This window comes from Pieris brassicae, chromosome 5 (assembly GCF_905147105.1).
Source record: "Pieris brassicae chromosome 5, ilPieBrab1.1, whole genome shotgun sequence".
NCBI lineage: Eukaryota > Metazoa > Arthropoda > Insecta > Lepidoptera > Pieridae > Pieris > Pieris brassicae.
In genome coordinates this window covers 22,524,979-22,538,838 of record NC_059669.1, presented here as the reverse complement: position 1 = coordinate 22,538,838, position 13,860 = coordinate 22,524,979, and the positions used below count along the sequence as shown (strand labels likewise).

Genomic DNA, 13,860 nt, shown 5'->3' with positions numbered 1-13,860 from the left:
AAGTAATACATTTTGTCCCAACTTCTACACCATGACACGTTAGTATTTGTAAATTACTTTTTGGTGTTACTTTCCAATCCATGCTTGACATTCGTCGTCTATAAATAAGTCTGTAATGGTTACAAAACGCGCGTAATTTTGTGTTATTATAATGTATTTTCGGATCTATATCGTTCAAGGTATATAATGAGTACTAAACGTTAGGTTTCCTACATTTCAAATTAATGACTATTCTGGAAAGTTGAAAACTACAAACCCGTGGTTGCCATGATTGATTCCATAGTGTTAAATTTCATCTGACGAATGACCCATGGCTTAATGAACGCGACAGGGGTTGTATTGTGATCGGTGATGCTTTGCTGGGGTGCGAGGGTCACTATCGTACGATCACTAGTGTATTTTAGTTAATGGCTCTCAATCTCTGGAAACAAGCGATGGCGTACAGAAAAATGCAATTATTCCCGTATTTTATGAGGCGATGAAATATTTTAATGCGCTCAACCCTTTTGTTTGAATAAAGTTGACGTTAAATCATTTGTTACTTTAGTAACAGATGTTCGCATTTTAGCAGATTAGAGATTTATCTTTGCTTACTGCATTTATTAATTATTTTGTTACGTATATTCATCATGCTTATTATGTATGTATAAAAACATTTCATTTGTAAACTAAATAATCGCTTTTTAGTATTAACAATGCAAATAATAAATCTCGTTTCATTTTATTAAATAAGCGTATACAAAGGCAGAATTCAACTGTCCCGTTCAGTGGATTTTTATCTTTTATTACTGTACTTTGTGTCCGCAACCCTTTCTTCTTTTAATACATTTCGAGCAAAAATAAAGGATAGGACTGGACGAGCAAAATTGTTGGTCTAGCGCGCTCATTACTTGCACCATATTGCGGTGTCCCCTCGTAAAGGGCAGTGGAAAAGGGCCGATGACAACCCTAAATCGGAAGGGCTCTGAGAAAACTTTACCCATCCCTGTAATGCTATGAATCTCATCGAACTTCGCTCTGGTAATGTACGAATGTAATAAAGCTCGCAGAATTATACACGATCGATTAATCCAATATCGCTTAATTACGTTGCTCAATATTAATAACGGTTAGCGTTTACTGCTCGACTGTGTAGCTCACTCTGCTTATTATTAATGGCTTAGATATTGACGTTTATTATTTAGCAACTCGATAGTTTAACTGAAAGTATAGTATCTACACAGTAATATAAAACAATTATTTTGTAAGTTGCTAATGTATAGGTCCCAGTAAATACACGTAAAACTGAGTACAGAGTTAAACAGATCGGTCTCGCCAGTGATCCTGGGTAAAAGTGAGTAACAAAGGTACGGGGACTGTTTCATAAATTTTTTTGAAGCGAATGGGCGCAGGGTGACGGCACGGAACGTGTGCTGCCCCACTGTTTGTGTGCGGGGCGAGACGTGCTGACGTCACGCGCGCATGCGCCAATTGATGCTCCTTGATTGCAGAGTAGAGAGTTATATAGAGACATTTATATTTATCACCTGATATATAAGGACCTGGTATTTGACCGTAGCAAACAAAGCTGGCGATTTCATATCAAATGTGTCAAGTCAAGTCAATTTGGGTAACACTTATGACCGTCAATAAAGAAATACATATTAGATGCTAAATGCTTCTAATTTTACATTTACTTCCAATACTCAAATCATGGACGTTGTACGGAGGTGAAGAACTGGCAATAAACTCTCCGCCACTATTTTTAATCACCAAGTTTTTTGTTTTACACAAATTTTTGTAAGGAGCTGCAACCATTATACCATGTTCCACAACTTAAGTAAGTAATAGTTAATTGATAATAAAAAAAATATAAAAACAAAGATTTGTCCTCTATCAGCACTAGGAATGCTGAAATAGGAGCACACACTTACATTCTCGTGAGAATAACACGCAATTACATAGTCAAAATAACTAACACCACCGCATACATGGATTCAAGTCCGACCAGTCACCACAAGTAGCACCCTTTCACGAGTATGATGCATGGCCAGCCATCGGCCCCCTCTTCATATTTTAGGTAGAAAAACAAACCGACGCATGGACGCCGCCACAAGATATAATATTTATGCTTGAAATGTGAACTTGTCGTTTTCGGTGAGTTTCATTTGAGCAATTCTTATGAATTGCGTCTGCTGTGAATATTATTTAAGTGAATGCAAACACGCAAGATTTTATACAATCTTTATGAAACTTAAAATAAAAAATAAAAAATTAGAAAATTACACCTAAATAGGATCCATAAGTAAATTACACATGTAAACTTTTCTTTAACTTGAAGGTTGTTTATGCGCATTATTATGGTGTAATGTGCATAAGTATTTATGCGCAGATGGATCTGAAGTATTGCTCTACTCTGTGCTCAGCAGTCCGTATTCGCATCGGCGGGGCTCACAGCGGAGTCACTCGCGAGAGCTACGCGCGTTCGCTACGAGTCGCTACGTCGTAGTCAACTCGTCTGTCCGAGAATTATTACGCGCCGATTCGACTACGACACGTTCAAATTCGTGACTGGTATTTGTGTGCGTGATGTGTATTTAACAGTGTGGAATATCTCGTAAGGTGGGTGAATTAATGTGTTATATGTGTAGTTCAGTTTTAAATGTCAAGGACACAGATATTGATCAAACATGTATTCGTTCTACGAATTGTCTATGCTCTTTTGTCTTCATGATTACGACCTTGACGTGCGAATTCTTATGCAAACGATGTGTACGACTATCCTTTTTAACGATTAGATTTAATACGCGACAAAGGAATAGTATCCAAAGTGGGGTTGGAATAATTTATAAGGAAAGGTGCCACCTTGCGTTAGGAGCTTCATGAATATGAAATGTTCCCGACTGGAATTTCAAAATATTTCTGAGATCTGTCCATTACTCACATATTAGCTTAATATAGTTTCTATAGTTTGACGTGTTATTGAATAATTCGTTGTTTTTAAATTATGTACGTCAAAAGGATCAAAAGATGTATGTTACTACTTGACTCAAGTCGGTCGCATAGAACGAGATTTTCAGGAGGTAAGTGTGTCTAATAACATAATATAGAGAAAATAAGGCTAACGGATTCCTTAAACAGTTTAACAATGCAGGCGAATTTTAATCGTATTGTTTCTTGACAAATAAATAAATTAGACTTCTCGAATGAAAGGTCTATAATTTAATGACTACTCGAAAGCGTATCAATTACAAATTGTCAGAACTCACTCAAAATAGACAATACAAGGCTATTCGAGGTTTTTGTTCTGATTTCACTTCTGTAGTTGACATATTAATTAATATCTCAATTCAGATTTCAGTCGATTGTAGCTCTGATTTCTGCCACTTTTCTGACGCTTATTATATTTCCATGTAATTTTGACATGTAATCAAGATCATAAAATTAATCGTTTTTTAAAGTTCTGGACAGATTTGTAGCGTCCAATCAAATGAAGAACACTTGGATTTTCATTTCTTAAAACAACCTTAGATATAAAATGGTCATAATTTTTGCGAATAGTGGTCCTATTTATCTTAATTTGCATTGAGATTGTTTGGGGTGCTGAAAACTTAAAGGGGAGCTCCTGACTGAAGCCGTGAGTACTTACTGCTATTCCATTATATACGGGTTATAACACGTTTTTTGCACGGGAAACTACAAAAAATATAATACTTAGTTACTTACAAAACCCCATTTTTCAATTTCTACAACAACAGGTGTAAGGTGTGAGAAAAATATCATTTGTTTTATGAGTTAAACGTTTAAATTCACGTTAAAACGAATATTTTGGAATTTGCTTTCGTGTTAAGTGCCGTAGAGTCGGTGTTTGAATGAAAATTGAAAAAGTTTTCTCCCAAAGACATAACAACCATTGTAAGAACATTTTACAGGTTCGACGAGAGAAAGTAAATACTTTATAGTTAGACTTATAGTTATTTCCTTATATGGTTTAGCAATTATTAACCCTGATGTCATGCATTTGCACCTCGGTGCATCAATAGTTATTTTTTTGATGTGATAACACATGCTCCTAAGGTGAGGAAAAATATCTTGATACCAGGATGTCCTAGATCATTTCTCTCTTGTGCTATTCCGTGAGCATAAAGTTGTCAATTGCCTTGCCTACCTACCTTTAATTTTTGTGATTAAACATAATATTACACCGCATTATATCACATAAAACTCAGCCATAAAAATATCTTTGGCTAGCTAACGAAAAACACATATGTCCCGTCTTTCTTATTCCGGAACTAAGGTACCATTCACTTATTGACGCGAAAAAGGTTCTTTAAAAGGTATACATCCTGCGTATTCAATGCCGAAATAAAAAGTTTTTATTCGCTTCACAGACGCGATGGTAGGGCGAAGCTTTAAATTTTCTGGAAACAATTTTTCGCGAGGATAAATTTTGTACGTGCTTCTGTAGATACAGGGAACGTTTCGTTCATAACGCGTTCCAATGCAGCTTATATTAGGGGCCTAGGTTTAAAAGTAAAATAATTTTGTAACTTATAGTTGATACTAGCCACTATTATTTAGTTATTATACCCAAAAGGGTTGACACAGCAGCGTGTTTTTTATTAATTTTTATAGGCTGATTAGAAGGTAATATATAAAACTAGATAGATTTAATTAAATACTTCCATCTACATATAAAAAGTTGATCGATGCTCGTTAATGTTTGCTTTACAAACATTTACATGGCTTAATACACACCTGTAAAAATCATATTATTAGTACGTATCAGTTTGTAGATTTTATGAAGTATAATTTACAAAATTAAAGTGGGTAGTGTTTTACGGAATGCATGGTTTGTCTTCATTAATAGTTTAAAAAACAGTCATACAAATTTGAATATATCATAAAAGTAGACAAACCATCCGTAAATAATTACCAAGATATACAATTATATGCGTTTGAAAATCGATCCCCGGCTAATTTGCCTGATAAATAACTCAATCGAAATTGCTTTGTCGAAACTGCCAAATACGGAATATTGCCTTTGATTAGAGGATTATTTGCTGAATACTCGATTATCTGAAATCGTAATTTATCACGCTTAATAAGGCGCGGCGGTTGATAAACGTTTGTCGTTTTGAGGGATCAAAAGATGTTTGCGCTCCTCAAATCGTTTGGGAATTATTATTTGATAAACTTTTCGGTTCCAAAAAAAAGCTCGCACTGCTAAATCAGTTTTTTGAATACTGCTCGCCTCGACCTCACAACGGCTACGATTACTTGAGATTAAGCTGTCGGATCCAGATCAAATTGTTGTCGTAGGGAAGGCATGCCTCAATATAATTATAAGCCTCCTGAAATAACGTATAAACCAAAAGTTTCTTAACAGTTTTATTACAACTTGTAAATTAATTTCTTTTACTTTAGTTTTATTGAATTTATGAGTCAGTTTCAATGTTATTGAAGAACATTTGAAAAGTACAGATCTGTCTACCTTTTTATTACTTTCATCATTTGAATATTTAAAAACCCATAGCTACAAAACATGTAATCATTAATAAACAGTTGATAGAATTTATGAACAGGTCATATGGACGTGACCTTTGAGAGGTTAATAAACCTTAGTTTAAGACGTTCAGGTAATTTATCGTATAATGTTATATTTATTTCAAATTTATTGGTCTTTTTGTTTTCTATTGGTTTTAATTAGCTTCAGTAATGTTAACATCCAATATAATTTAAGTTTTTATCCTTAGCAGTAGTAGCGGATCAAGCTGCATATCGATGATATATTGGGGAGAAACACTATGCTGTTTGTCATAAACGTTATGGATAATATTGTTGCATGTCTCATAATTAAACACTTTAATTTTTTCGCTTAGAGATTTCACGATTTCGGTTCAACGCACGCCTAATTACCTATTGGTTTGGCCCATTTTCGGTAACTAATTAGAATATTGGATTGTAATTTTTTATTAAAGTATTTTGAAGCTGAAAACAATGTAATGAATATAACTTCTATTTATATTCAGACTCATTAAACGTTCTTCGAGATTAGTCTACTTCTCGAAAACCATTGAATTCGCTTTCCGTATTCAAACGATTCGTACTTTGGTATTTAATCATATATTCCTATTTCGAGGAGAAAATTTTGCTGAATAAATATAAACTTATAAGGAGATGCAAATATCAGATAGCTACTTACATTACGCGGAACTGAGCACTTCTCGCCAATTGAAACACGTACTGCTCACTAAATTGTTCCTGACATCCCGCATCTTTCTTGGAGATAAAAAGATATCTCATTTTGCCGAACACTAAACACTAAAACGTCTGCTTTACATATGGGCAGTTTATTTAATAAAAATCTGCCAGCTTATACGACACACGGAGGAGTAATTTTTGATTTGGGTTCAGAATATGAATAGCCGTGGTCAATAGTGTCTCTCTCTGTATCTACAGAGATTCTATTATTCTGTATATTATATATTATTCTATTTTTAAAATAATAGTGGGAAAATTAAATGTTTGTAATTTTTCGATTATATAGACTTTTCTTTTTGATTTAATCAGAGGAATCGTGATTTTCTTAGTTTCTTCACGTTCGGATAAATTTTTGACCGCATTCGGCATTTAACTTAATTAAATTAAAAATACATTATTACCACACCGTCATGATTATCAACAATTTATTTAATTGATAATACACATTGTTGTGAATAGCCTGAATTTCATTGATAAAGTTTGACACGTAAAATTATTATTATTATACAGTACATATTAATTTTACAAATAAGTGAAATATTAAATAAATTAAGTATGAGATGTTATATAGAAATAGATTAAAGCCCTATTACGTTACTTCAATGAATTAGATTAGGTAGGTTACGATGAAATGATGTCCCGACAATTGTGTTAACTAGGTCACAATGTATACTAATTTATCACTTCACAATGAACTCGGAATATACGCACTAAAGTCAGAATAACATCCATTGCTTTCATTTACGAAATATGTTAAAAGCAATGAAATTTCCTACTTAAAATACGATTATTAAATAGTAGTCAACACTTTAATTTCTTTTAATACCAAAATAATTACAATTAGCCACAATAAAAGGTGTTAATCAGACATTTAACAAAATATCCTCTTCAGTCTTGACAACATTAACAATGAACTATGCAACGGGCCTTGAAAACAATGATGTAGAATTTAAAACAAATAAACGCAGTGTAATGAAAGGGTGGGCTTGGGGTGTAATATCAGGGGAGCGGGCGGGCCCAATCGATAAGCACCCCTGTTGGGCCTAAGGCACCCCTGACACCACGGTACAGTGCAGCTCAAAGGAATTGCAACCCTCTACCGTCCAAGATAAACTGGGTCGGCCTGTCCTATGATATAACAATTGTTGACAACAAACTTAATGCAATTCAACATGCAACTGAGCTGATGTATTGCTTTGAACCGAATAGCAGTTCTTGGTAAATCAGGGTTTAACTTGCAAATACGCAATTTTCTTTATAATTCTGAAAGTGGTGGCACTAAAAACTTCAATGCGGGCGTCAAATATATGTATTTGTTTCGCGATAATTTGAGTTTCTAATAGACCAGGTGAGCCTCTGTGCCTGACACACGCCGTCGACTTCTCTAAGACATACCGGTTTCTCACGATGTTTTCCTTCACCGGACGAACGAGTGTTAAATGTTCACAAAGTCCAGTGTTTCAGCTAAAGATTTGAAAAGCGAATCTTGATGAAATATACTGTAAAATAAACAAATCTGATTATTCCTTGATTGCATCTGCGGTGAAGCAATTATTGATTTTGTTTTTAACCCGGGCTAATCAGGTATTCATACAAATTATAGGGTATACAAAAGTAACAGAGTACCGTTTAATTTGTATTAACGGTAATATTTATATTATTACAAGTATTTGTATAATGTTGTTATGTATACGTAGCTTAGTTAACTAATTGCACTTAACTCGGTGGTTATGACATCTATTCTTGGCGAAAAAATATCAATGAACTATGTGCCCAGTTAGGTATTACGGTACGTCGAATAAAAAAGTGTAATGCAAATAATAATACAGACATGATGCGTAGGATGAAGTCAAATTGTAACGGAAAATTTATTTCCTAAAAGTCTAGACTAATTTCCGAATCATGAATTTTATTTTCTGTATTTTGGCATTAAATAAGATTAGAATGTAATGTTGTATAAAGCTGGTAAGACACATGTAAATAAGCATAGGAAAGACCTTTTTAGCTTTGATTAGATCTTTGCTGAAGTTATTTAGATAGCTTAAATAATTGTTACCAGTGTTCGATACTGACTGCTATTTGCACCAGACAATAATTATTCAATTAAAGAGAATTTAAACCGAATGCCGGGAATAAATACTTAACACCGAAAAACATGATAAGGTATTTTTACAGAGCAATGGAAAGAAGAAGAACATACATAAAATGATACATCGTCCATGGTCTGAGCTCACAATATGGAAAGCTAAGCTAAGCCTATATACATTATTGGCGAGACATTATTTGCAATTTTTCAATTGTTGCAATAGGTTTGATGATAAATCTATGAACAACTTGCTATAAATACGTTCTGCGTCACTTGTGTAGGGATTTCTGAACAGTGTTTTTCTTACCTTTCTTACATATCTACTATACTAATTCTATAAAAATATTTTTTGCCTGACATTTTAGTACAAGAGTGTTTATACACGAATAATTAATTCATTTAATGGTTCACTTTTCTAGGTTTGGTCACATTTAGGTAAGATCTATGCGCATAATATTACTTCACTTAACTTAGGAAGTCCTTAACGTCAGGCAGTTATATAAGTCATTCACTTACCTCTATTGTTAGACTTAGAATGGTCGTTGTATTAAGCTAGTTACATGGAACCAGTTGATGCACTCACGCATAGGAGCTCATGCACTGAGAGGTCACAATAGGCATTGTGTGACGTCTGGCTTATCTTGTATTCACTCGGACATACTTGTTCCGGACTGATAAAGTTCCATACGATACCTGACCGTCGACCATCTCAAGTGTTATGATAAACTACAAATAATGTTGAACAGTTATCGTATATGTCGTATATTAGTTATTACCGTTTTGACCAACCCTTGCCATGAAAAAAACAAACAAATTATAATTAATTCACGCACAAGCCGTGTGATTTTAACATACTTTATATATAAACCACACGCCTTAAATATGATATAAATATTCGGTTTACTGTATTATGTATTTATGAATGGTGAAAAAGTGATCGTAACGGCTTTATAATTAAAACAATTGGATATTTTGCATAATCTATCGAGTGTTGTGTAATGTAAAGTTGTTATGCGTATCGAGATAGAGGCGTAATCTCAAAAGATAAAATCACCAGAGTTTAGTGGTCGCAGGGTGATAACGGAAGTATAGTTTACCTCGAACACAATATAGAGTATGTGTACTCGTAAAGTGTCCCGTGTCCACCAGGAGCTCTCCGTAATAATAGAAAATGTTGCCGAAGCCAAGAAAATGACGAACATTAAGTATAATGTTATATTCGGATTTGAAGATGTCGATTCCTTTGCATCTGGATTTTATAAAGTGCAAATCAAAGGAATACTAAATGGATTTAAAGTTTACCAGACAATAATAATAAAATGGCATCATAGTATTACAGATCGAGCATGCTTCAGAGAGTTTTACAAGAGGGAATACATATTTTACAATATAGTTACACCTGTTTATTTGAATATTCAACGGACTCTTATTTACAATGAAGGCTTAAAATACAAGTTTCCCAACTGTATACTGTCATCAATAGAGTATAACAAGGAAGTTATTGTGTTGCATAGCGTAGAAGGGTATAAGCTTTTTGATAGATTCCAAACTCTTGATTTTGAGCATGTCTCGTTGGTCATAAAAAATCTAGCAAAACTTCATGCATTTTCGTTTATTACATCGAAACTGTATCCAGATAAATTTGAAGAGTTTAAACAGCAATTAAACAAAGACGTTCAATATTCAGAGATACGGAAAATACCGAAATCGTTGATTTATTACTTTAATGCGTCTCTCTCTGTTATATCAAATGAAAAATACAAGAATAAATTGAGGAATAATGCTCGGCGAATTGCTTTCATACTTAATAAATTCTCTGCTCCGGCCACAAAATACAATGTGATTTGCCACGCGGATTGTTGGTACAATAACATATTTTTTAAATATCGGGTAAGTTATTATTTCTTTGACGAGACTTAATTTTTTACGAATTAAACACAAAAGGTCTCTAACGTCAGAACCTTCTAAAGTTTTCACATGATTAATTTCAGGGAAACAGACCTGTCGAGGCTATATTTGTCGACTACCAATTAGTTCGCTTTGCATCACCGGTTACAGATATCTCGTATTTTTTCTACATGTGCACCGACTTCCATTTCCTTTCAAACTACTACGACCAGCTCTTAGACATTTATCACGGGACCTGTTCAGCCGTATTACGAGAATGTAACATCGACATTGAAGATGTCTATCCCAGAGCAGTATTTGAAGAACAATTGAAGGAGCATTCTCAATTTGGTTTAGTCGAAGCCTTGATCTCTATGAAAATTATAACAGCGGAATCTGAGGAAGCGCAGAAAATGACGGAAATGAAACGTCAGGTCACTAATGATGTCCAAATAGAGGAATACGAGATACAAAACCAAGATATTTTTATAAATAGAGTGAATGGAATAGTGAATTTCTTCTTTAAAAGAAATTATTCCTTGATTGATACACAGCATCCATAAAATAATTATAAGCTATTCACTGGAATTAGAATTGTTAATATATTAAACATAAGATGTTTATTTTTAAAATCATTCAAATCGACAACAAAAACTTACAATTAACGAATTTCTGGGACGGAATAAATTACTCAGTTATTAATTGTCGCCATAAAGATTTTCTCTTCGGGCATAACTGTCTTCGCGGAAAATTATAACATGGTATAGGTAGATATTATTTAAGATTCTTTGTCGCTTTAGAATTACCAAGCTGTTACTCACTGGAATTCTATGAAATTGTTTGGCTCGTAATTGTATTTTATGTTTCCTAACTAAGATATTTTCTTGAAGATTCTTAGATGAGAAATAGCGTTTATTTTAAAAAGTGTTTTTGTATTTTAGAATTCAACTTATTTATTACCTATATGAACATGAAATTCTACTTTAGTTCTGGATCAAGTATAATAAACAGCTCAGCATGGAAAAGCTGGCTTTGTATAGAATTTCGATTTTGTCGGTAACTGAAATATACAAAAAACCGAAACTAAACTAAAGCCTACCAAAGTTCATGTATGACAGAATATAATTGCTTATGGCGTGTACTCACCTCCTCAAGCCATTAATAGTGAATTTTCCCGCACCCGTGTCAATATCGGCATGCTGCTGGCTATATACTAAATAAACCAGGTACACAAACAATACAATAGCTCCGCCGAGAACATTCGATGTTATTGAACATCTTTATAGTCTTAGTTTCTTTTTTATCGTAACTTGAAATTCAATATATTATTATAGTATTGTAAACGTTTCTAGACTATTGAATCAACCATACCTACTTGGGGTTCCTATTTAGATAGTCTTAAAGTAAGATCTTAATTGAAGAGAAACTAAAGTAAAAGTCAAATCTTTATTGCATTCCTTATGTTCATACTTTTTATTACAGGTGACCTGTTATAATTTTGTTACAATAGGGACCTTAAGCACAACAATGTTGTGAGAGGGCATGTTTTATTACACTTTATTCTGGTTTAATACATTTTAATTTTTATAAATAGATACATTAGTTACTTATTTATTCCTTAGGCTTCACGTAGCGAAAAATAGTATGTACTTAACATTATTAAGAACTTAACTTATATGTGTAGAAATTTAAATCTATCAGTAAGATGCTCGGTAACGGCGTGTATAATTCCTTTAACAATTTGATAAACCTCAAGTGGTTTGTTTTATTCTTTAAATTTCCCAGTTTAATATATATTTTTATTTAGAAGGTCAGTGTCCCTGATTAATGTAATTTTAGTCTGGGTATCGGTGGAAGCAGTAGGTTTATAACGACCAGGCCTTGATGAGTAAACTATTCAGGGTAAATCGAGCCAATCCAAAAAAAATATCACAGGTTCAATTATAGATTAAACAATTACACAATTTATGTGCACAATGCTTATATACAACTTACAATAACTATTGAATTTGACAATATAATAGTGAGGACAAAAGCAACATTAGGGAAATCTATGAATGGTGCAACTATTTTTATCTAACAAGATAAAAATCTTTAAGGATACGTAAGTTTTTACTATTGAAATCCCAACAAGGTGTCAGGTTTATTGTAGTTTAAAAGTCACTTAACGGTCAATGAAGGTTTCGTTACTTGAGCCATGAAATTAAATGCGCATGAAACCCTTGAGCCGGGGTAAAACTTGCACACGTACTTTTATTATTATTCTAAACCTATGTCACGATTTAATTAGTGCTATCCTACCTAACTGATATGCAATTATTAATAAAAACTTTGATACAACTAAGACTACTATCGTTATATTTAATTTACCTTCGCCTCTAACAAAGAAGATCTAAACAAAAAAGTAATTGGAACAAAGTTATTCATACACCGAAAATCGCCATATATTTAATGGTTACATTAACGAGACATACCATTTCTCTACTACATATTGTTTTGTTTTTTTAAATACTCTGTAAATAAGCTCGGTGACGCGGTTACCTAAGCAGTATTTTCTTAAAAGTGAAGTTTTAAAATTAGGTTGCGTTCTATTATAGTTTACTGTTAAGCTGCAGAAAAAGTAATTCTAAATTTATAATGTAAACGCACGCCTGCTGCAAAATAAGTTGCTTCGTACCGTTCAAGCAAGTATAAATAGATTTTCAAACGTGCATTATCAACACTGTAACATCAACAGATAATGACAGCTCATAGTTGTAGAAGTAGGGTTAAGTGTTCCGTTAACCCTTTCAGTCGCGAAACAAAGGGACGCCATAAAGTCGTTCGTGTTTTGCTTTTCCGGCAAACGGGCTCTCAACGCGCCTAACATTCTCCGCTTAATTGTTTTTAGCACCTCTTATTAAAAACACGATGTGCATTTTTCTCTTTATTCACCAAAATACTTTAATTTAACTTTATATAAAACTACAGTTATTACTTACAGGAAGTATTAAAATGTCGTTTAATGAAAGGTTAAAAAAAACTTGTCCTAAAAATTTGATTTTCTTAACAGATATAAGAAATGTATGATATTTTAGGCGCATTAACTGTAACGCCTTAAATTCCAACCTACTTAATTAGGTAGGACAACATCCGGTTTTAGTGATTACCATAAATCGTTACAAAAATTTAATAAAATGCTAATGCAATCTAAAAGTCCCTAATGTATCGCACTCTACTTCATTTTTCATCGTTTACACCCGAAATAAGAAAATATATCGTCCATTGCAAGAATGCGGAAATATAAAATGGATAAACTGTAGGGCGGAGTGGCTAAAGGGATGTAGAGGTAAAACCTCCTACGGCTCTGTTGCGTCGTGCCGGGTCGAATCTAATTTGGCCCCAGCTAATGTCGGCCTGCTCTTCGTACAAGGTTGAGTGGGCGCAAAAATTGTGACTTGAGATACTGCGATAGTTGGTGTATTTATAAAAATATCTTACACTGTCTGATAGTTTGATTGTGGTTATCATAATTTGTAATTAACAATGTTTTACGCACGCTACACACTTGAGCTATATATCGTAATACATGCAATGCGTAGCACAAAACTTGTCCTTTAAAAGCTATTGTTAGTTCAGTCGTACTAACATTTAACAACACATAA

The 13,860-nt window shown here is 33.5% G+C and overlaps 2 protein-coding genes across 7 annotated transcripts in view; both read left to right on the top strand.

Moving 5' to 3' along the window:
* Nucleotides 1–2,455: 2,455 nt before the first annotated feature.
* Nucleotides 2,456–13,860, top strand: part of LOC123710037 (kazrin) — a 56,710-nt gene continuing 45,305 nt past the window's right edge. For all 6 annotated transcript variants that reach the window (XM_045661700.1, XM_045661702.1, XM_045661703.1 and 3 more), the window contains exon 1: nucleotides 2,456–2,601. The gene's annotated coding sequence lies outside the window, so the exon portion shown is untranslated. The remainder of the gene's footprint in view (nucleotides 2,602–13,860) is intronic.
* Nucleotides 9,100–12,384, top strand: LOC123710038. Its single transcript, XM_045661707.1, has 2 exons — nucleotides 9,100–10,219; nucleotides 10,321–12,384. Exons 1-2 carry the CDS (start codon nucleotides 9,446–9,448, stop codon nucleotides 10,777–10,779), a joined length of 1,233 nt encoding a protein of 410 aa, XP_045517663.1. The 5' UTR covers nucleotides 9,100–9,445; the 3' UTR covers nucleotides 10,780–12,384.